This window comes from Phascolarctos cinereus, unplaced genomic scaffold, assembly GCF_003287225.1.
Source record: "Phascolarctos cinereus isolate Bilbo 61053 unplaced genomic scaffold, phaCin_HiC Scaffold_3;HRSCAF=262, whole genome shotgun sequence".
Classification (NCBI taxonomy): domain Eukaryota; kingdom Metazoa; phylum Chordata; class Mammalia; order Diprotodontia; family Phascolarctidae; genus Phascolarctos; species Phascolarctos cinereus.
In genome coordinates this window covers 75,474,979-75,499,083 of record NW_027555736.1, presented here as the reverse complement: position 1 = coordinate 75,499,083, position 24,105 = coordinate 75,474,979, and the positions used below count along the sequence as shown (strand labels likewise).

Sequence of the window (24,105 nt, the reverse complement as noted above, 5' to 3'; positions counted from 1 at the left end):
TACGGAGTATTGAGGAAGTTCTGTGTCGGTGATTCAAATATATTAAAAATGTATCATCTTACTTTCTAATGGGATTCCAACCTAGGCTGAAAGGTTTTCTTGTGCTTATCAAATGTAGTTTCAAACATGAATAATTTTTTTTTTGCTTTCATGAAAAAAATGGCAAGGGGGAAGGAATAGATCTCTTTATAATGTTCTTCTTTCATTACTACAAGGGCAAGGAATTCATTCAGTCTTTCTAAAAGATTCATTAATGATCATTAAGAGGTCCCACTGATTCTCTATTTAAAGAGTCTATTTTTGACTTTGAAATCAGTTACAACATGAATCTCCAGGTCTATTCTGCAGCTTAATTTCTAGTTTGTATTTGACCTGCCATAATTCAGGGGTTTCCTTGGGCTCCTAGGCTGAGCCATCTTTCTAATGTTTTCAAAGATGCCCTTGCAATAAACATTGGTAGATGGGCTATGCAGAGTATTTTTGTTGCTGTTTTGTGGGTCTTCCTTCTACGCCCCACTCCCACTCACCCAAGTGCTTGGTAACTTATCTTCAATACACATTTATCCTTGGTTCCCAAAACTTTAGCAGGTCTGTGATTTCATTCTTCCCTGACATAGACTGCAACATAGACACCATTTCTTAAGTGGATAGCTTCCCAGGCCCTAGTCAGGAAATTGTTAGATCTAATGGCTTTATTCTTCTCAACCTCCCTGCAGCATGGGCCACTTTTGACCACCTTCTCCTCCCAAACATTCTCTTCTCTCTAGGTTTCCATGGCATAATACTCTCTTGGTTCTCCTCCTACCTGTCTGACCTCTCCTTTAGGTGTCCTCTGATCTTTATCATGGTAGCACTCATCAACTCTGGGTGTTCTTGGTCAAACTCTCTTTCCCCTCCATTATCTCTATGCAGATGATTCCTAGATCTAGATTTTCAGCTTTACTGTCTCTTCTACCTGTGAGTACCATATTTCATGGCACAATTGTTGCCCCTGGGAGGGGGGTTCTATTCCAAAAATCTGTTTATAATCTTTCATTGCAAAATTGTAGCATGGTATAATTCTGTTCCTCACACCACTTAAAAGGTAAACAGAACAGCAATGTATTCACCAGTGGCATATGGATACTCATTTATCTCTTGCAAATTGTATGCTGTGAGCCTAGAATTTTCAGTGTACAGGTATTGTCAGTATTCAATTTAATGTATATTCATGAGTATTCTGTGTATCCTAATCTTGCATCAAAGGCAGTTTAGTGATAAATGATTTTTAAGTAATAATGGCACAATTTTAAAACTTTGCGTAATGGTCACATTCCACTTTTCGGCAAAAAATCTGCAATGATTATGTGGTGAAATGTGGTAGTCCAAGCTGCTCCATTGTGGACCCAACTGGCCAGTTCCAGTTGGCCAACTCAGCTCCTCCCCTCTCCTCTCCTATTCTCCCCTCTCTTCTCTCCACATGGGATGTCATACCTTTACCTGAGGGTGCTCTGCCCAAGGGAGGGTAGGTTTTGAAGGCTGAAATCTACCTAGATATCTTGGGACTTACTGACTGCATTTCTTTCTTAAAGACCATGCCTTAAACCCAATTCACTCTGGCTCTCATTATTGGACAACAATAGGTCCCTACCTAAGCACCACTTAATGGTTACAGTTTGGGCAGGATGGCTCAGAGTGAATGTAAATAGTAATTGTTTCTCTTCGGGTCAGAAACCCTGAGGGTCTTCCCCTCCCAGTTCGATTTTTTTTTTTAATTAAAGGGGCCACCCTTTGGCTTACTTCTTAAACAGCCCTTATCACTGAATGGGTGTTGCTTCTGTCAAAGTGAGAACTCAGAAAGACCTTAGCTTCAAAAAGCCAAGGTCTCCCACTGCATCCTGGTTCATCTCCAGTAGTCCTGATCTATATCTGGCCTCTGGACCCGGATGGCTACAGAGGAGAGAATGAGGCTGGTGACTCTGCACAGCTCTCCCTCCCTCAAATCCAATTTACTTAGAAGTCATGGCACCATCTTCCTGATGTCATGGTCCTCTTTGAGAATGAAGGACCAAACCATAATTCTTCTTAGCTCCCATTCTGCATCACCAAAAGGTTTTAGATATCTTGGATTGAATGTTATATATGCATTTCAAACTCAATGTGTCCTAAATAGAACTCATTTTATTTCCCTTAAACCCTATCTGAGGTTTCCCTCTTATAGTTGAGGGCACCACCATCCTTCCAGTCAACCACATTTACAATCTCAGTATCACTCTGGACTTTTCATTTTCATTTACCCCACATATATAACCTGTGCCAGATTTTCTCATTTATAACTTCACTCATATCTCATATACATCTCCTGAAAGAGCCATTATTTTAGTTCAGGTTTTCATCATCTCTGCCCTAAACTATTGTAACACCCTTCCAATTAGTCTCTGTGCCTCAAATCTCTTCCCACTCCAACCCATCCTCTACTCATCTGCCAAAGAAATTCTCCTAAATGTAGGTCTGCTCAAGTCACTCAGCTCTCAATAGCTCCCTATTACCACCAAGATCAAATATCAACTCCTCTATTTGACATTAAAAGCTCTTCATTCTTTCTTTCCTTTTTAGTCTTCATATATTTTATTTCCTTCCATGCATTTCACAATCAAGCTATAGAAATCTACTTGTTCTTCTCCACAAAAGATACGCTTTGTCTCCTGTTTGTTGCCTTGCTCTGGCTTAGGATGCTCTGCTCCTCACCTCCACCTATGTTTTTGTGGACCCATCATCACATCTAACCAACCACCACCATTGCATAGAGGAGTTAAATGGGGTAGGTTCTTAGGTGATCTTAGGCTACCTTAACATACATACAGTCTACCATGGAGGATAGAAGGCCACTCTATTTTACTCTGTTCACTCGGTCAATCAACAAATATTTATTAAGCCTTTAACTATGTGCTAGGCACTGGGTTAAGTGATAGAGACATAAAGAAAGGCAAAAACATTGTCCCTGACCTCAAGGAGCTTACATTTTAATGGAGGATGACAATATATAAATAACTAGGTAACATGCAAAATATATACATGTAAATGGAAGGTGATCACACTACATCTGGGGTGGTATTGTGTTCAACACTGGGTGCCATATGTTAGGAGGGTCATTGATGAATGGTGGAGCATCAGAGGAGAGTGACCAGGATGGTGGAAGGCCCTGAGACCATGTTTCATGAGCATCATTGAAAGGGAGGGAAGGAAGGGAATAAACATTTACATAGCACCTACTGTATGCTAAGCAAGGCACCATGCTAAGTGATTTTTACACATATTATCTACTAGGGAAGAAAACACTTAATGGAGACCTGGCAGGTAAGTTTTTGAAAGGCTGTTCTAGGAGAGAAATTAAACTTGCTCTGTTTGGCTTCAAAAAAAAGCAGAACTAAGGGCAATGATTAAAAGTGCTATACAGGCAGATCCATGTAAGGGGGATAAACCCTTAGCAATTCTGTTGAAAAATAGGAAAATGTGGCAGCTACCTCAGGAGGTAATGTTTCCTCTCATTAGAGGATTGCAAGAGAAGGCAATCATCTAGACGGGGTTCTGGTAGAACCAGATAATGTCCTTTAAAGTCCCTTCTGGCTCTAAATCTAAGCTCCTCTGAAGTCTTTCCCGTTCTGAGAATCTGTAATTATGTAGTATTTTCTTTTATTTATTTTTCTTCTAGAATTCAGAAGGTTCCTAAGTAATAGGTACCCTTGTGAATAGCTAAATTTCCTTGTGCCTTATGTAGAAGATTAACAGTTGGAGGAGTGAAAAGGACATGAGTTCTGGAGTCTCAGGACCCATGGTCCTAATTCTAGTTCTGCTACTTTCTAGCTATGATACCTCAGACAACTTATCCAATTTTCTGGTCCTCAGTTTCCTAATGTGTAAAGAGAGAGGATTGTACTAGATGATGTCTAAAAGTTCCTTCTAGCCTTAAATCTTAGGATCCTGTAGAGGGGGAAGGTCAGGGTTATTCTAGGAGACACTTATTGGATGATCCCATTACTTAAACCCAGTTTCTTGGCATTGATGGTCTTCATCCTGGAACCATGAAGATGGTCCTGATAATGACCATGTCTTCATCCAGATGGTCAGGCTCATTTTTAGAGCAAGTAACATACACCCATAAAAGGCTGTTTCAGGAAGCCCCCAGTGGCATCCCAAATTTGATGACACCCTCACCTTAGGTAAGCCACTCCACTGATGTCCTGGGTACATGTATCTCTTGGGACTGAGAGGTTCAGAATCCTGCCCATCAACTAGCTAGTCATTGGGAGGCCATGCAGTCCTCCTTACTTTAATTATGTATACTTGCTTAAAGAAGCCCTGTCATGAGATGACAACATCTGGCTCATCATTTTAGCATTCTGAAAAAGAAACTACACAGAAGCATAAGCTGTCCAGCTATAAGAATTCCAGGACACTGTGAATACACCCAGAAGTGATAATATTTCTAACACTGTACTTTAGGAAAATTCTGACCAGAAGGAAATTGCCTTTTTTTCTGTAATATAAATTTCTCTCATACATTCTGATCTGTAAAGGCATGGCAAATGACATAAGCACAGGTCTAGAATCTGAAAAAAATAGGCTTCCTCTGAAAGAAAAATCAGGTTATAAACAGGTGTAAAAAGTATTTGGCTTGGAAGTTAAGAAACAAACTATGAGACCTTGGACCACTCAGTTCCCCTTTCAGGCCTGTAAAATGTTAGGATTAGACTAGATGATCTCTACAGTTCCTTCCAGCTTTGGCATTCCCAACTGTAAATCATTTAATAAAATTGGAAATCGTTATCATTACTCATGACCTAATTATCCCAGTTGAGGATTGTTTCTCTTCCTGTCATGTTTCATATGGAAGAAGGGTTAAAGGTTGTTCTGCTTGGCCCCATAGGTCAGAAATAGGACCCATGGGTAGAAGTTCCAGGAGACATTTTAATTATTTGTTGTTCGGTCACTTTCAGTCATGACCGACTCTTTGTGACTCCATTTGGGATTCTCTTGGCAAAGATACTGGAGTGGTTTGCCATTTCCATTCTCCAGCTCATTTTATAGATGAGGAAATGGAGACAGGCTGTGTTTCAGGGTCACACAGCCAGTAAGTGTCTGAGGCCAGATTTGAACTCAGAAAGATGAGTCTTCCTGACTACAGACCCAGCACTCTATCCACTGCACCACCTACCTGCCTGACTTCTAATAACTAAGGCTGTTCAAAAATAGAATGAGTGCTTTGTAAGGTAGTAGGTGGTCCATCAGTGGAGGTGCTTAAAGGAAGCCCAGGTGATGTCTTGTTAAACATCTTGTAGATCTGATTCTTGCTTTGAGATGGGCTAAATAACTTGAAATCCTTACCAACTCTGCAGTCCTTTGATTTAATGACAATGATGTTCCTATTCGGTGTTTTCATGTGATCCACAGGCTTCTTGTAAATTGACCTTTTCTGTTTGTTTTTAAACTTAATACCTTTCCTTTGTTTTCTTCCTCAATACTTGGCTCTTGCCAGAGTTGCCAAGAGCTGAATGCCTTTGGCTTCCCCTCCTCCACCAACATGCTCAAGCTAACTGTGCAGCGATCGTGATTGCAGAATGGCACACTCTGAGACAGTTCCTGTTCACTCCTGAGGCCTGAGTCCAAGATGCTTCCTTCCTGGAGCTTCTAAAGCCACAGAACGTCCGACACTGTCTCCTGTCTGGTCTCAAGCCCCTCCCTCCACATTTTGTCCCAATCACATGCTACCCACCTCTGCTTACTTACAGAATTTGATTTCACTATACTGGAACTTCCAGGCTAATATCACAGTCTCCCAGGCTCAATGAACATTCCTGGAGCCATTTTATTATCTCAGTTAGTATATTCTATCCTTGTTCTTATTACACAAGCCTAGAGAGGCTTCAGAGTTTTTTTGGGGTATTATTGTTTTGCAGGTGAGAGTAGGGAATGGGTGTGATGGTGGAGGAGAGAGATATGGTTCAGAGCTGGGATTTGATCAGTATAATGAACTTCTGGCATGGAAATTCTCTTCTTCAGTGTAGATTAGCAACTTTTTTATAACTCATTCTTTGAGTGTTGCCTGGGATGCTAAGGTTAAATGATTTCCCAGTTCTCACAGGACTAGTATGTGTCAAAGGCAGAACTGAGCCCCAGATCTTCCTGACTCTGAGGCTGCCCTTTGATCCACTGTGCCATGCTTCCTCTCTAGATTACCTAAAAAAAGAACCTGCCTAAGATTTCTGTTCTTCTACTGCTTGTTGCCCTTACACACTATCTACCAACACGGACCTCAGTGTCACCCATCCCAAACCTTTGTGCACATTTTGTATTCTGGAAACACTATGCCCCTTCTGTTACCCCCTTCCACAAAATCTTTCAAAAGCTAGTTATATAAAAGTCAAATAAAATAAAAAGACTCTATTATCATTAATGAGCATCTTTCATATGATTAAGAGATTTCACTGATTCTTTAGCTGGATTCCTGATTCTAAGATATTTGAAGTCTCTCTTATCAATGGCTTTGAATATTCTTACCCAATTACTCTTTATTTAGCTACTATGTACTACATGTATTGGTGCTTTGGGTGATGGGATGAGTAGGGGAAACAAGAAGTATAAGGGATGGCCCCTGTCCTCAAGGACTTCTAGTCTATGAACAGCCAAAGGTCAAGGGGGACAAAAAGATGCCTCGAAGTACAATATGAATAATGTAAAGATGAGGAGGAAAAACAATCACCCTGAGTTCAGAGAATGGAGAGGTTGCAGGACTGGAGTGATCAGAAAAGACTTCACGAAGAGGAAAACTTAGCAAATCTTAGAAAAGGATACCAGTATGCACTGTGTGAGCTAGGAGTGACTTGAGCTGATCTGAAGGATGATTAAAATTCAAATAGGTTGTGGATAGAGTACTGGCCCTGGAGTCATGAGAACCTGAGTTCAGATCTAGCCTCAGACACTTACTAGCTGTGTGAACCTGGGCAAGTCACTTAACCCTGATTGCTCCCCCCCAAAAAAAAAATTCAAATTAGCTTAAGAGGAGAGCAGGACAGTGTCACAAACTGCAGCATTGAAACCAGAGAATGCAAGATATCTTAAAGGGCAATGACTGAACAAGTTTGGCTGGAGTAGACCATTTATATATAGGAATAACAGAAGAAAACCCAGAAAAGTAGATTGTAGAATGTTTTGAATACCAGACTAAACAGCATAGACTTTATCCTAGAGGCAAGGCAGCACCACTGAGGGCTTTTAAGCAAGGTAATATGATATGACCAAAATAAGATTTTTGAGGAACCTTAGTTGGGCAGGAGTATGTGGAATGAATTATGAAGAGAGAAGATTCAAAGCAAGGAGTTAGGAATTAGGAGAACAACTTAAGTAGTTAAGACCATAAGAAAATATCTGTGGCAGAGTAGAAGCAGTTGGAATGAGAAGAACTGACAATTAATGAGAGACAATTCAAAGCTCATGAACAGGATTGGATTTGGAGGTGGAAAGCATGGTTGAAGCACAACAATCTTACCTTCATATGAGAAAATAGACCCAGAGACAAGAAGTGATTTGCTTACATTCACACAGATAATATGGATTTGGTGACTGATTGGATGTGAGATATGAAGGTAGAAGACTAAGCGAAAAAGATAAACCAAAGAAATCACCATTCAAGCTTAGGTGCCTGGAAGAACCAGAATTCATGGCGTAAGAAAATCACTGGAAATTGGAGGTATTTAGCCTGAAGAAGAGAAGACTAAGATGGCTGTCTTTAAGTATGTGAAAAGCTATAAGATATAAAATGGATTAGGCATTTTCTACTTGTCCCCAGGGGCAGAAGCAGGGAAGGAAGTTGCAAAAATGCAAATTTTGATTTAGTATAAGGGAAAAGACTTCCTAACAATTAGAGCTATCCCAAAGTGTAATGGCCTACCTTGAGATGTAATGGGTTGCCTGGCCCTTACTAGATGGAGGTCTTCACATAAAGCCAAATCTAAATAATAAAGCCAAATTTAAAGTATAACTCTTTACCACTCAAATTGTCCATTTATTGTCTCATTCTTGTTATATGACTGGCTCACCTCCCTTTCCAGTTACATATAATCTCAATAATGTCTTTTCACCTGACTACTAGCATACAAGTAGTTATTAGTGACATGTTATGGCCTGCTAACCCCTATCAACATAGAAATATCATTTTTAAGGTAATAAAGTATTTAGGGAACTAATACTGTAACAGGAACAACTGACTAATGTGCCATTTCTTTCATTTAACAAATACTTATTAAGCATCTACTGTGTGCAGGGCTAAGAGAGATAGAAACATTTAGATAAGATATGATTCCTGGCCTCCCAGAACTTACTATCTAGAAGAAGGTTAAGACACAAAGAGGCACACTGAAATACACATATTTACATGACAAATGCATAAATGAGATATGAAAACAAAGAATTAGCTAAGGTCCGGATGAGAAGGCCATTATAGACCAAGCAAATTAGGAGAGATTTCATGAAGGTGGCATTTGAGTTTGGACTTGAAAGTATGAGTAGCACCTTTACTGTTATAAAGTTCTTGATCCTTCCTAACAACCCTGTGGAAGCAGGTAGAAGTATTACCATCATTCTACAGACAAGGAAACAGACTAACAGTGACTTGTTCAGGTGTTCTGACTCTAAAATGGAGTGCTTTTTCCCTAATAAACCACAGCTATCTTATAACAGCCAAAAGAAAAGAAAGAAATCCAACAGTATGCCCATCTGCTGGAAGAAAGTAGAAATTAGTAATAGCATGCACTAGAGCCCACCCAGACGTGGGGTGGGGAGGGGGTCTGAGCTGCAGCAGTCCCTTAGGAATTTAGTATCTTCCTTCCCTCTCAAAATTCCCTCTCATTCTTTTTCTTCTTTCTTCCCTCCCCTCACATACCATTTACATGAGAGGGGATGGAGAGAAACATTATAATGACTCATCTAGAACATTATGTTAAAAGAATGTTGTAGAAAACAGATAAAGACCCCAAGAACACAACCCACCTAAGCTTTCTTTTTTCCTCATAGAGACAGTTTTGCTACAATCATTAATCTGACTGGTTGGTAGCAACGGAGAGCTTGAATGGGTGGTGGTTACCTTTCTAAGAGAATGTAAACTCCTTAAGGGCAGGGCCCATTTCTTCTATAGTTCTATGTGGAAGACTCTGCTTACTGTAGGTGCACAAGTTAAATTTTTGGTTGTTTGTTTTTAAGGTGAACAACAGAAAGGAAAAGATACACTAGAAATAGTTAAAAAAAAAAAAGGGAAAAAATCTTGTAAATTTGCAGATTGATCTGGCAATTGGCAGAGAAGAGATAAAAGAGGGAGGAACTATAGAATAGAAACAACCTGGCATCTCTAGACAACATCAAAATATAAGCTTATTAAAGGCAGAGACTGCTCTGAATTTCCAATGCCTAGTACAGGGCTTGTCTTATTGAAGGAATGAATGAAAGTAGTATTATGGAAATACAAGTGAATTTGTCAGAAGATTCAGATCTACTGAATTCAAGATGTAACATTACGGTATCTACTCACTGTGACTGTGGGCAAATCCCCTACCATGTTAAACTTCTGTGTTCTCTTCTGTAAAATGGGCATATTTGCACTTTCACATAGGCTCTAAGGGACTTCATAAAAGTAAAGATGTTACTTACATAAGCATGAGCAATGTGAACTCTTTGCCTGCTTAATTTTTAAAAGCCACAATATAAAAATTAAAATGATAAAATAGTGTTACTTTAAGACAGAAGCTATTAATATGTTTCTCCTTACAGGACAGTTAGCGTATTTGCCACATACCATAGCCTACTGCCCTCATACTCAGGACAGCCCAGAAAAGAGTCAAGCAGCCTGGGTTCTGATCCTGCCTCTGACACTAACAAATGTGACCTTGGCTGTGTCATTTTTGTGGCTGAAGATCTACAAGGTGAGGACACTGAATTAGAAGATCTCTTAAGTTGCCATGGTTCTAGATGATACATACAACTACTAAGTGCTATATGAATGTGAGCTATGGTTATTATTGAGCGTGCATAGAACTGGACCATTGTAGGAGCAAAGTCACAAAAGCAGCCATGTCCCTGCCCCTTCTGAGCTAGCTGCTGGGCTGGGATATATATACATGAATATATCATGCAACTTCATATGCTTCTCCTTGCCTCCTCCCATGTAAATTTTAATCCAGAACCTTTGAAGAGAAACAAATGAATCTCTAATGGTAGAATTATAGATGCTGTAATAACTCCAAGGCAAAAATGGTTTGGGGCCAATGGCTGTCTACTCTGTCTACTCATAAGACCAGCTACTGAGCTAGCCGTATAATTACCATCCTCTCCAATTACAGAAACTATTGTGGGTATGGTTTCTGAAAAATATAGAGTGGTATGATACCAAATGCTCTCTAAGTCAGCACACAATGCAAGTTTGAACTTGAAAATGCCAAAATTGTCTGGGATGTTGATTGAGTCTTGGGCTACAGGAATCCATTAGGACTCAAAGCTGGTGAATGGACTAGATTTGCCTTTTGAAAAGCGTGTGTGTGTGTGTGTGTGTGTGTGTGTGTGTGTGTGTGTGTGTGTGATTTATCAGATGAGAAAGAAGAGGGAGAATCCTTGTGTCCTCCCATTTTCCCTCCATATTCTTCTCTACTCATGTGGTTAAACAGGATGAGTAATTCTCCCCCACAGAACTGTGGTCACAGTGGCCCACATAGTCTGTGAAAGAAAAGGGTAAGAAATCTGACATTTCACAGGCATGCACATCACCAATAGCTTCAGGGCCCTCTTGCTTAAGGAAAGAATGGAGAGATGAGAATAGAGCCGGGGTTTTCTTCTCCCTGGGCAAGATAGAGTTGATAGGCACCTCTTCTCTCTTTTTCACACACACACACAGAAGAGAATTAGATGAACTAGTTCTAATACTTTGGCAAAATCAGCATACTTAAAACCTGGAGTTCTTAATGTTTTTGTGTCATTGATCCCTTTGACCATCTGATGAAATCTATAGACCTTTTCTCAGAATACTGTTTTTAAATATATTAAAGTACAGAGGATCCAATTATGTTGAAATAAAGATGTAATTTTTTCCCATCCAAGTTCACAGACTCTCTGAAATCTATCCATGGGGGTCCTTGGACCCCAAGTTAAGAAACCCTTAATTAAGCTGCTTTGTCCTTTTAATCTATGATCATTAGGCAACAACTTGGAATAGATCATTTAAAAAATCAATTTGCACCTCTAATCCCAACGAACAGTATCAAAAAGGAATGCTACTGTTCTTGAAGGGATCCAGGTAACACAGTACATAAACCATCCTCATTTAAATGGAAAAAAAATTCAAAGCACATGCCTTGCTATGGAAGGTAATGTAATATTGCCTTACTATATATGAAGGGTAGTCCATTAAACAGAATTAATGAAAAGCGTATGTTTTCCCCACTCTTTATTCTTTATCTGATTTCCCCAACCATCATATTACACACAAATACCAGTTATAGCTTTCTATTATGAGGAATTTCTACCTCTAACTAGAATTTTGTCACTAGCTGATATGTCTTTTGTGTTCTTAAGAGAATCTTGAAGAATTAGTTGGGGGTAAAACACCCCCACACACACACACATACTAATCTGTTTTTCATCATAACAATGAAATTTATTTGCCTGCTGTCTTGCAAATTTCATCAAAAGGGCTTAAACTAAAAAGGATGGAAGAGAGAAAATTGTCAATATATATCTACCAAGTTAAATGCCACCCTGAATAGCTTCATTGAAGGAAGAACAGCTGAAGCACATAGAAATTTATATGAGCCAAAATATAAGAAAGGAGTTAGGGGCAAAACCCATCAGTTCAATTATTTATACACAGAAGCCCAACACTTAAGCAACGATAAATAATAATAACTAGTTAGCATTTATATAGCATTAAGTTTTGCTTAACATAATTAAGCATAAGTGCTTAACATAGATGATTTTATTTGATCATTATAGCAACCCTGTGCAGATGTTATTTTTATCCTTATTTTACAGATGAGGAAACTGAGGCTGAGAGAGGTTAAGTGACTTGTCCATGGTCACACACACAGTTTGCAAAAATATCTGAGAAACAAGAAAGGCATTAAGGAAGAGGAACAAGAAGTCCCAACGCAAAGACAAATTTGACCTCATAGGTAACACCAAGATTTGGTGGGATGAAACCTATAATTGGAATATGGTTCTGAATTCGAATACATAATTCAAAAGAATCAGAATAGGTGTACTTATATGAAGAAATTAAGGAATCAGAAGTGGGAGAAGATGATGGAGAACATTTGGGTGTGGGTAAATGGAGGGAGAAAGGAGAAGTGACTTTGTTGTCCATGGACACTACAAACCTCTGAGACAGAGAGAGGAAATAGATGAGGAGCCCGGCATGGAGGAATGATATAGTTGTGATGGAAGATTCCAACTACCGAGCCATGTGCTGGAATTCTCTGCCAAAAGCAGAGCAGCTAATAATTTTTAATTTGTCTTAAGAGTTCCATTCTTCAAAAGGTGGAGAAATAAACAAGAGGAAATTGTATACTGGATCTGATTCTCAGGAATGAAGGAGCTAGTTTCTAGGGTTAAAATGAGAATTCTTGAAGGTAGTGACCACTCTCTCCTAGAATTTGTGACAGAAAAGGAAAAGTAAATCAGTCTAACATGACTCTTAGATGTTGTTTAAAAACAAAAAAACAGGTGGGGCAGCTAGGTGGCGCAGTGGGTAGAGCACCAGCCCTGGAGTCAGGAGGACCTGAGTTCAAATGTGGCCTCAGATCAGATGCTTGACACTTACTAGCTATGTGATCCTGGGCAAGTCACTTTATTCCAATTGCCTTAAAAAGAGAGAGAGAGAGAGAGAGAGAGAGAGAGAGAGAGAGAGAGAGAGAGAGAGAGAGAGAGAGAGAGAGAAACCCAATACCACCAGAGTTCAAAGTAGATGGATAGGTAGATCTCTTGGAATAACATGTTACAGAAGTCAGTCTCAAGAATGAAATTCTCAAGACAGAAAGGGAAATAATTCCAATGGGGAGGAAAAAATAGGAAGTGCCTGATGAGACCAATGTGGATGCACAGTGAATTCACTAACCAACAGATTTTTAAAAAGAAACGTAAAGGGGATGGAAGCAAGAACAAGTAACAAAAAGATGAATGTAAAAATAGTGACAGGAGTGTTGAAGCTCCTGAACTGAGGCTGGCTTAGTCAGTCATAAGGTTTGTTGTTGTTTGTTTTTAGCTATAAGGAACCAAATGTGAGAAATGAAAGAAAAAATAGGACCTAATGCTTGGGTTGTATGGGATGAAAGAGTGAGAAAACAGCAGCTCAAAACTCATTTTGTCTCTATTTTCTCTGCCAAAAAGAATCTGTATGATGGAAATGTTCAAGCAAAAATGGCTAACAAGGAATTTAATATCCAAGATGAAGGAATCTAGAGAGATAATAAGAAAATCAATAGCAATCAATAAATTGGAGGGAATAGCAAGTAGTACATGTAGATTTGCAATTTCATGTGCAGTCATCTTTTTTATTGTACTATGTTATAGAAATACTTGTTTTGTCCTGTACATTAAAAATAAAATAAATTTAAAAAAATATATAAATACAAGAAATATCAATGAAAACTTATTTTAAAAAATAAAAGAAAATCAATATAAGTAACCAACAACCAGGAGACAGAGTTACCTTGATTCTGAGGTGTGGTTCTAGCCCAACCGTGAGTTTTTTATATATTTCATGTAAGAGCAGAAACTCATCTCAAGGCATGAGCTCCAAAATAAAATACATTAGAGACTTGTGGCTGGGCTAGAACCACACCTTATACTGATTTTATCGCTGTCTCTCTAGCTTCCTGACTCGTTCTACTTTGACCTCTAGTAATAGTGCACTTCTTACTCCTCCCTGGTCTTTGATGGTGTTCTCAGTTGTGGACTGTCCTCTTGCTCTGCTCCTCCAATCGAGTCATGCTTGACCGCAGCCTTAGTGGCCCCCTGCTTGTCTTGATTCTAGCAGCCTGGAGCCCCAGACTACCTCAGAGCCCCTCAACTTTAGTTTTCCTAGTCTCTGTGCCCTGCATTCATGCCATTCTCTGCTGCCCAGAGTAATTCCATGAGCATAACAAACTAAGTCATTCTCCTCAGGTCTAACGATTGGGAGTAGTTCCTGTGCCATTGTCAGGACCGGTGATAGAAGCTGCATGTGGTGGAAGGGAAGGAAAGGGACATGTCTGCTGTTGCTAAAAGAGAAAAGAAGTATACACACACACACACACACACACACACACACACACACACACACACACACACCCTCCTGCCTCCCCTTTTCAACATATCCTTCAAGTGGCATGATGTCCATCTCCTTTAAGGCTGCCTATATTAATCTTAACCAGGTTTCAAAACAAAGCAAAACAGAACTTTTGTAGTAGAGGCACAGACACTACAATTTGTCCTGCTCTCTGAATTCCTCTAGGGATGGATAACTACTGCTTGTAAAGAGTAAGGACCCTCTTAAATCAAAATGTCAATAGGACTTCTGGAGAACAGATTGGCAGGAGAACACAAGCAAGCTTTTGGTGAGGCTACTACACAATCAGGCAGCCAAAGTGCTAGAGGAGGCTTGGGCAGGGAGAGAGGGAGCCTAGGTCAGAGAGAAGAAGGATCCTACTGCATAAATTGGCCCAGGGACTCCCTGTGTATGATACTGGACATCTCTTTCACTCCCTGCTTCCTTCCCATAGGACCCATTGCCAACATGCTTACAGAAGCCACTATAAGAAGCAAATTCTCCACTGGTGACCCAGTAATCACAGTCCTCTAAGTCTTCCTTACTAGCAACAGCTTTCATGTGAGTTATCTACATTTGGCTATTTCGACTTTTGTTCTGAGCTCAGCAACTGAGCAACTTCTCCTATTTAACAGTTTGAGGGTTCCCTTCCTCATCTGTGTCTCCTTGGATTCCTGGACCAAATATACTGGTCCCATGACAGAGTCTTATGCAGGATAGATTCTTTTAGGAGAGGCCCTCAGTCTATGCAAGTGGGGAAAGAAAAGGGGTGAACCAAGGCATTGGCTGGAGCTATTTTATATTACAGTGGTCATAAGGTTATGATAAAGGCTTGCAGGAGATGCCAAAAATAAGGCATGGGAGTCTTCCTTCTACTGAGAGGAGTCCACACTTAGGGAAGTGAGCAATTGCCCTCTATTTCTTATGATCTTGAAATGACACTTTCTGAAAAAACATTATGTGAATGGACAATAAAAAGTTAAGAAACGCCATAATTGTTTAGACCAATGGTCCACAATAGCCACTCTGACAGTAGTATCAAGGGAAATTTTGTAGAAGTTTGTTCTTTGTTCTATTTATCACCAAGCATCCTTCCCTTCCCTTAATGTCATATATAAAATAGAAAGCCTTGTAAAGAATAAACCCATGGGTATATTCAGAACACTTCATACTGCTCTGGCCTCCGTGAGAAAGACAAACGATTAAGGTAATCCAGGGATTTCTGTATGGGAATAGACTAAGGACAATCAGAGTTTCAAGTTGAAGAGTATGGAACGCTGCATCCTCAAGTAATAGAACAGTAAGGTGGTAGATATGGCATGAGAGGCACCAAGAAAGTAAATTTAGATTTTTTCCTTCAATAGTAGGTTACAGAATGAAGAGAACCCCTGAAAAGTTTGAAAATGCCAACTTGAAGGCAAAGGAGGACGGACATTTATGGAATTTGTTAGCCCCAAGAAGTGGCACCAGGGAAATTATAAATAGCTTCATAAATGTGCATCTGATTTACCTAAAAATATTATATGTCGTGAATGATGAAATAAATTATGGTTTGTTCATCTTGAAAGGACATACATACTGGATTGAAAGAAGGCTTCAGGCCCAGGAAGATTTGGATTAAAGCCCTGCCTCGATCACATACTAGCTATGTGACCCTAGGCAAGTCATTTAATTTTTCCAAGCCTGAGATAAATCTCTAAGGACTATGAACTGCAGAGAAGGACTCAATAGAGTCCAATGGGCAGAAAGAGTTTCTGACTGGGAGCCCCCTACACCAGTGTAATCATGCATCTGGTTTTTAAAAATATATATATGTTAATTCAATGTGCTATCATCATACCATTAAGACTGATGCAGATGAGGAATACCAAGAATCTAGAAAGACTTCTATGAAAGAAGGCAAAGAAAACGAGTATAACTGACAATATAATGCATGCCTCCGTAGACTGCACTCTGGACTTTCTCTACCATGTCCCAGAAAGCTCTGCAACCTGGAAACTAACTCCAAAACTGGAGTTCACACATTGGGGGACCCACCAGTCCCAATGGTGTCTTCCTTATATTGGATACCTCCTCACAAAACCTCCTTTTAAGGAGGGCATCCAGGTCATCCATGCTGTCATTTCTCTCCAGACTGTGCCTCACTTTCCTCTGATCCCTTGTGAGATTCCCAACCCCTCATCTCTTAAATACACTCTTATGTATTGTCTTCCTCTATTAGATTGTAAGCTTCTAGAGGGCTTTCTCTCTGTTTACATTTGTATTTTTGGTGCTTAGCTCAGTGTCTGGCACTAAAAATAAAAAAACCAAAACTGTTTGTTGACCACAAAAATGGAGGGCACATAAACTATGTCCACAGAAGAAGAAAAGGGAATAAAAGAGAATAAACAAAGAACTCTGATGGGAACGTTTTGAAGTGAACAAAAAGTCATACTTTTGGTTGAAATCAACTTAAATGTCAATAGTTACCAAGCAAATTTAATGGGCTGTATTAATGTTCAATATTCAGTTTTTAAACAAAAGGTTTAATAATAAAAACTATTTTGCAAGAAGATTCCTTCCCTTTAAGGAGTCTGGAGTGCCGTGTGGAGTGATTGCTTCTCTTTAGGCAGCAATGTGCAGTGATCTTGGCTGAAACACTTTCTCTCTAAACTCACCACCTTGTATTTGCCCAAGAGGAGGATCCTCCACCATTTTCTGGTCCAGGCCCTGTCTGGTGGGAGCTTCCTGAAGCTTGCCCTTTGCTGGCAAAATCACTTTCATTATCTGAGGGGCTTATCTACAGAGTTAGAAGCCTCTTAAACTCTTATCCAGGTCACTTTTGCCAAAATGGAGGAAGTTAAACCATACTGTTGGCTCTGGGGCAATTACGTGAGTTACAATTCTTCAGTGCCTGTTCATCCCTAATCTGTTTCTGGTCTACACTAGTTCCTAACCAGGACAAAATATTTCTCCATTCCTACATAATACTTCAGTTTTCTTTTTAAGCCAGATTTTGATGTAGACACTTGTCAGAAGTTTTTTTGAAAATACATTCTTTTCTATGGATTTTTCTTTATCTGTGTGTATTTACTTCAAGTAACTCTGAATAAGTATGTTAGATTTACTTTTATTTTTATGAGGTAATAAGATCAAGAAAAATCCAGCTGAGCCTTAAATGAACAGCCCACTTGAGTTTTTAACTAAATATACCTATGATCATGCATATTTCATCATTCCATACAAAAGCCTCGAAATTTATTAATTATAAATCACACTGAATACTAGTTTAAAAATTTTTTTTAATATATTGAATTAAACTGGAAGGGAAATACCTGTCTATTGGCTCACCAACCATGCCTTCCCTGTGCCTGTGTATTGGCTTTTGTAGTATATATAAATACCTTTGTTTTGTATCCATGGATAAACTTGTCCTTGAAGGGTGAAACAGTCAGCGTGGATCTGCCCATACACCTGTCACCACGTGTCCTTGGAGGTGATGGCATGACCCCAGATTTTTTCCATGGTGAAGTTTCCCTCATGGTACAAAAGCTTCCCAGGAAAGCTCCAAATCTCTCTTCATCTCAAAGTCCTCTGACCCATACTGGAGCCTTCTGGGAGTCCCAATTCCTCTCCCATTCTGTGCCTTTCCCCTGTGTCCTCTTCATCTTTTCAGCTCTGCTAAATATACCCGTGGGATGGTACCCACCACAAGTGGCATTCACCACTACTCACTATTGTTAAGGTCTAGAGAAGAAGATCCTGCTGAGGCTTCTAAAAAGCTAGCAAATCACTTTGCTAATAGCCTTTAATTTTATTGCCACCATGTGCTAGCAAGGGAGTTTTTGTGGAACAGAATGGTACATTTGAGACTTGTACAAACATAGAGAAAACATGCCAATGACTCAATAATTCATATATCTTAGCAAAAAAGTTATTTATTAACTAATAACAAATTTTGAAAGTGAAAGGAGTCCCTTATAGAGAAACTATACACCATATTTAAAGCTATTGACTCCATTTTCATTTACTGTAGTCATTTTATTATAACTGAAATTCATACAGCCTTTTTAAAGTTACAATTTTCCCCCTACATTACTTCACTTGAACCTAATAGCAACCCTGTGAATTATGCTAGGTACTTCAGAAACTTTTTTCTCATTTCAATGAAGAAAATGGGGCTGAGAGAGGTTAGAATCATCCCTCTGCCCAAGGAACTCTTTTCATTGTCTGAAAGGGGCCTGGGGATAAAACAATGCTTTTAAACTGTTCTCTCTCCCTCAGAACTGTCTTTCAGAAAGATTCAGAAATGATTTCCTCAACAAATCTCCCTTTGACTGAATTACTTCAGAGATATGCTCGCTGCTAAATTAAAAGCTAGCATGATCACTCAGGGATATCCATACTCTCTTTGCATTGATGTAGTTCTCTCTTCCAGGGCAGTATAATGTATGGTAAGAACACTAGGCATAGACTTGGAAGACCTAGTTTTAAAATGTACCTTTGCTACTGACTACTTAGGCCTTTATTTCCTCATCTATGAAATGAAGGATTTAGGCTAACCAATCTCCAAAGTTTCTTCTGGTTCTAGACCCAAGGACTCACCACATCTCTCTTTAGCCCCCTCTAGAATTCTCCTTTCTCTGCTTTTCACAGCCTAAATTCCTGTCCCTAGGTACATTCTAAACGGACACCTTCCTTGAAGGGTCAGACCTATCTCTTTTTACACATTTAACATCTGGCATTATCTAATATAGAATGAACTCATCCATTTAAGCAAATATGATAAAATGTCTACAATATGAAGGTTCTTCAATTGTCTCATCTTGTTTAAGTGCTTAGCCAAGCTTTGTCTATTTGCTTGGTTTTTTCTGGGTTTCCTCCATGACAGTGATATACATCAACAACCTTTTTCTCTGCCTTCTCTCATATCTCAGGGTCAACCTCAGGAAGAACTCTCAGCTACATTTTCCTTAATTCATCTAATTTCTTCTATCCTAGGAAACTGGGAAAAATCTCAAATGCTAATGTGGGCTTGACCCTGCACACACTTCCATCTCATAATTCTAGGCATTTTCACTCACTGTTCTCCTACCTAGAGTACTCTCCCTCTTCATTTCCACCCCTTAGCTTCCTTCAAGTCCAAGCCAAAACCCCACCTTTTACAGGAAGCTTTTCTTGATCTCCCTTAATTTTAGCGTGTTTTAGTGTGTTTCTCTCTATTGATTATTTCCAATTTATCCTGTGTATAGCATATTTGTATATAGCTCTTTGCATGTTATCTCTTCCATTAGACTGTGGGCTGCTTGAGAGGAGACAGCCTTCTGCCTTTCTGTGCATCCTCAGACCTTAGCCCAGTGCCTGGCACATAATAGGCACTATAAACGTGGACTGACTGAGTGACCCTGGCAGGAGAGCAGAGAATTGTGATTATGTCTTCATAATTACATACACATAATACATATAATTCATACGGTGGGAGAGAAGAGATACTCCTCACTGCCATTTCTTCTCTAGGACTCTGAACAATTCTCTTAACTTCTCTTCACCTCAGTTTTCTCATCTGTAAATTAGGGGCACTTAGAGCACTTACTTAAAAGGGTAGATGTAAAAAAGAAGTGAGATCATATATAAAAATCACTCTGGAAACCTCAAAACATGATCTAAATGTCTGTTATTACTATTGGCATTCTCCCACTTTACGGCCTTAATGGGGCCAAGAAAGTCATGATAGATGCAGAAGGGAGAAAAACAAACTTAATTTTTATCTAGGTTGGTTTTTTTCTCTGTCTGATCTTGGAATAGTATTGAAAGCCATCTCCCTGTTGTCCCCCAAATTTTAATGCCCCTCCACTTTCCAACAGAGACAATCTCATTATGTGGCCAGATTTACTAAGCTGTAATGGAGATGACTCCTATCTTGTGAATTTGGTCCAACAACAAAATTAGATACCTGTCCCTCCACCCCAAAATTCTCACATTATTTACCCTGAATTACTGATGTACTAGACCCTATGTAGATTGAGCAAGCCTCTTACTGTCTCCATGCTTTAATTTTCTTAATTATAAAACGAAAAGGCCACCAGTTTTCCCTAATCACAATGACATTGAGAACTAACTCTTCAAAGCTGCTCCCAGAGGCCTCCAAAAGTAGGAATATCATTTAATTGGGCCCAACATTTTATCTGCACCATTTCCTTGCTTGGCAAGTTATGTGGAAAGGAATGGATATGATAAACATAATGAAATATAAAATGGATGGAAATACTTAGGTAGACATGTCCCAAGCCTTCACTTCAATTGAACAACCAGCTCTCACAAGGAATTTAATTCAATAAAAATCTTAAAAATCAGTTGCAAATGGTGGAGCACATGTAAAGCACATTAAGTAGCATGTATGTTCAATCACAAGTGGCCATATTTCTATCTTATAAAACATGTATCCATTTAATAGAAAGCATGTTATTGGGCTGATTCCTTCCCCCCTCAGTTTGGTTTTGTTTCTTTGGTAAGTGCCATTTATAGTCTAACTAACTAAGAAGGCCCACAGTGTCTACAGTGGTCTCCTAAGAGAAAAATTCAGGCCAAATCCAGTTTATGATTATTCACAATAGAACTACCATTTACTACCCTGTAATCTACCAAAAAATATCTTCCCCTTTCTACTCTGTAATCAGCCTGGACCTTGTACTTGAAGGGGAGGGCAGGGCACAAAATGGTAGAGATTTCATGCCCTTTACTTAGTCTCTTATCTGAATTCACTAGAAAAAAAAACACAACACTAATTATTACTTAAGGTAGTGGTAGTTCTAGGTCATGGACACCCATCTACGAAGCGGCACATTGCAAGCCTCCATTCATTTCAGGTAAGTCATTAAAGATGCTTCCTTTAAATTCATCAGGGCTCATCTAGTCGCACTGTGAAATCTCTCTCATATCAATGCTCTTCTTTTTATTCTCTCTCCAGGACATCAAAACTTCATGGCTGGATGACCAAGATCAGCCACCCAGCTAAGTTCTCAGAAGTTATCTCCCAGCAATTTATCCCCCCAGGCTATAGCCCACAAGCTGCCAGATTAATCTTCTCTCCACTGTTCGACCACCTTCAAGGGCACTGTATTGTAGACAGCAATTGTGGCCCAACCTTAGAGTAAGAGGATCCATGGATCTACGTGTTATTACTATTAGCACCCACTGATTTTTTTTTAATTTTGGCGAGGCAATGGGGTTAAGAGACTTGCCCAAGGTCACACAGCTAGTAAGTGTTATGTGTCTGAGGCTGGGTTTGAACTCAGGTCTTCCTGACTCCAGGGCCGGTGCTCTATCCACTGCGCCACCTAGCTGCCCCAGCACCCACTGATTAAGAATATACACAGTGAAGTAACATTAGTGATTCGTGCACACAGATGGGGATCTGATAATTAATAGCTTCCCAGTGTTCTGCAGCCTATTCAGGCTGGGAACCACTGGCCTAAAGAGTAAGGTCCAAGTTTTCCATTGTCTTTCAAGACTCTCTGTAATTTATCCTTACCCATCTAGTCAACCTTCTCTCCTACTATTCCCCAACTTGAACCCTTTGGAAAGGTCATAAGGTCTTATTGTCCTGCAAACACTTCATGTCCATGCCTCTGACCATTTTGTTTCAATTTCCTAGCATTCTCTCTCTCCTTCCTCTTTTCCATCTCAAACCTGCTTGTCCCTTACTATTCAGCTCAAATGCCACCTTCAGGAAGTCCTCTCAAACTTTCTCAGTCTATTCCTCATTGATGTCTACTTTCTCTGAAGTCTGACAAGAATCACCATCTGTAACACTCACATTTGCATCTAATCCTCCCCTGTATGATTTAATCAATTAACATATGGCTTACCCCTTAAGTGAGATGTTAAATTCCTTGAGAGAACAGAGACTATAGACCTCTACTTTCATACCCTCTTCCCTTCCCTTCTCCCTCTCTCATTCTAGCATTCTGTTAGCCTATAATAGGTTGAACTGAATTACTGTCATTACTGAATCAGTGTTTAAGAGACACAAAGGCCCTCCATAGTCCTAAGAACTTCAGAGAGGTGCTAGTTTTATTGAATTGCTATCCTAAGTAGTAATGACTGTTTCTGTTGTATACATCAGAGCATCCCTAAGATGGGAGGAGGATTTCTAATATGCAATTTCATCATAAAATCCCACGTGAAATTTGATAGAACACACCCTTCTTTAAAATGCCTCTCTCTCAAGCCAAACTGTAAGCAATAATTAGTGAATTGCCTTGATGTTAGAATATTCTTATATAAAAGTCTTTAAAACCAAAGCTTGGAATTGTCTTTTCTACAGTTTAGAAACATTTTCTATCCTTTAAGAGACCCCTTTTGACCCACATCTATTTGATGATATTTAGACTTTTTAAAAAATCAAACACTACAATAGGATTTTGCCTCCTTGATTTTACTTAGACTGGTGTGATGTAGGGAAAACAACATCTAATCCTAAAATATATTGAATATGCAAAGTGTCTGTAATTAAAAGACTGCAACCCATCTATGATTTAGTACTAGGGGTTGCACAGAGCACACAGAGGATAAGTGACTTGCACAGGGTCACAAGGTTGAGGTGTTAGAATTTGATTCCAGATCTTCATGATGCCAGGCCTATTTAGTCACAGGGACTCTATCATCCTAACATACATGTCAAACGTATCCATAGCTGAACTCATTGGCCCTAGACCACAATCTAGCCAGAGAATTAGAATCGTAACAAAAATAACAGAATCAATGAGCAAGCCTCTTTGACAATTTCTTGGGATCAGAGAGGGTGAAAATCAGCTCTTAGAAAGCACCTAACAACAACAAAAAAAAGAAAAAAAAAAGAAAGCACCTAAGTTTCTTTAGCTTTCACTTTGTGCTGTCTACCTTTGCTCTTTAAAGTGGCCGTGGAGTAAAGACCACTTAGCAGATCCACTTGGACAAAGATGAAAAGAAACCAATATCAATAGAGAAGATAAGTAGGAAGAAAGCAACGTGGTAGGTAGGTAAGTAGAATGAAAAAAAATAGGAAGAAAACAATGTAGATAAAAAATTTTTAAAAACAGGTAGGAAGAAAACAGCAAAGATAAAACTTTTAAAAAGATAGGTAGGAAGAAAATAAAATAGAAGAATTGTAGGAAAAAAGAAAAAAGGAAGAGAGAAAGAAACGGTAGAGAAAAAAATAAAAGAAAAAATAGCAAAAAAAAAGGATAAATAAAAAGAAAAAAAGACAAGTAGAAAGAAAACTTTTTTCCCTATGGGAGCTGTCGCTGTCTTTAGGTGACTGGTTTTTAGTACCGCAAACGAAGGACTGCACGAGCGGAAACTCACCTCAGCTTCTGTCCAGCTGGCACAGCTATCCTGTTAAACCTCTCCATTTTTCTTTTTCTTTTCCCAATCACCAGGTAGACCAAAAACCCTCCAGAAGCAACATCAGTCGGTTTTGACACTAGCAGAAAGCATGGCGGAGAGCCCCTGGTTCAAGGAGCAGAGGATGAGCTGCAGAGTCTAGCCCGGGAGCGCTCCGCTCCTGCTCTAGGAGAAGTAAAACTCGCAGGAGCACGCAGGCAAGTTTCATGTCTCTACACAGTCATGTGATCTCATCAGCCTTGCCCACTCACTTGGCATTGTGTAAACTTTAATTCTGAAACTGATTGGGCATGCAAATTTTCCTCCAGCTGCCCTCCCTCCTTCTCTCCTTCTCTCTCTCATACACACAGAGATTTGTAACCAGAACTGGGATCTATCTGTCTCGACTCGCTGGCCATTACTTCCGGGCATTGACGCTTTGC

At 39.5% G+C, this 24,105-nt stretch overlaps 1 protein-coding gene across 3 annotated transcripts in view; it reads right to left on the bottom strand.

Annotated features, from left to right (window-relative positions):
- Positions 1 to 23,876, bottom strand: part of BLNK (B cell linker) — a 95,591-nt gene extending 71,715 nt beyond the window's left edge. For all 3 annotated transcript variants that reach the window (XM_020997075.2, XM_020997078.2, XM_078150945.1), the window contains exon 1: positions 23,645 to 23,876. In XM_020997075.2, the coding sequence (XP_020852734.1) occupies positions 23,645 to 23,691 (47 nt within the window). In that variant the 5' untranslated portion in view covers positions 23,692 to 23,876. The remainder of the gene's footprint in view (positions 1 to 23,644) is intronic.
- Between the last annotated feature and the right edge of the window lie 229 nt (positions 23,877 to 24,105).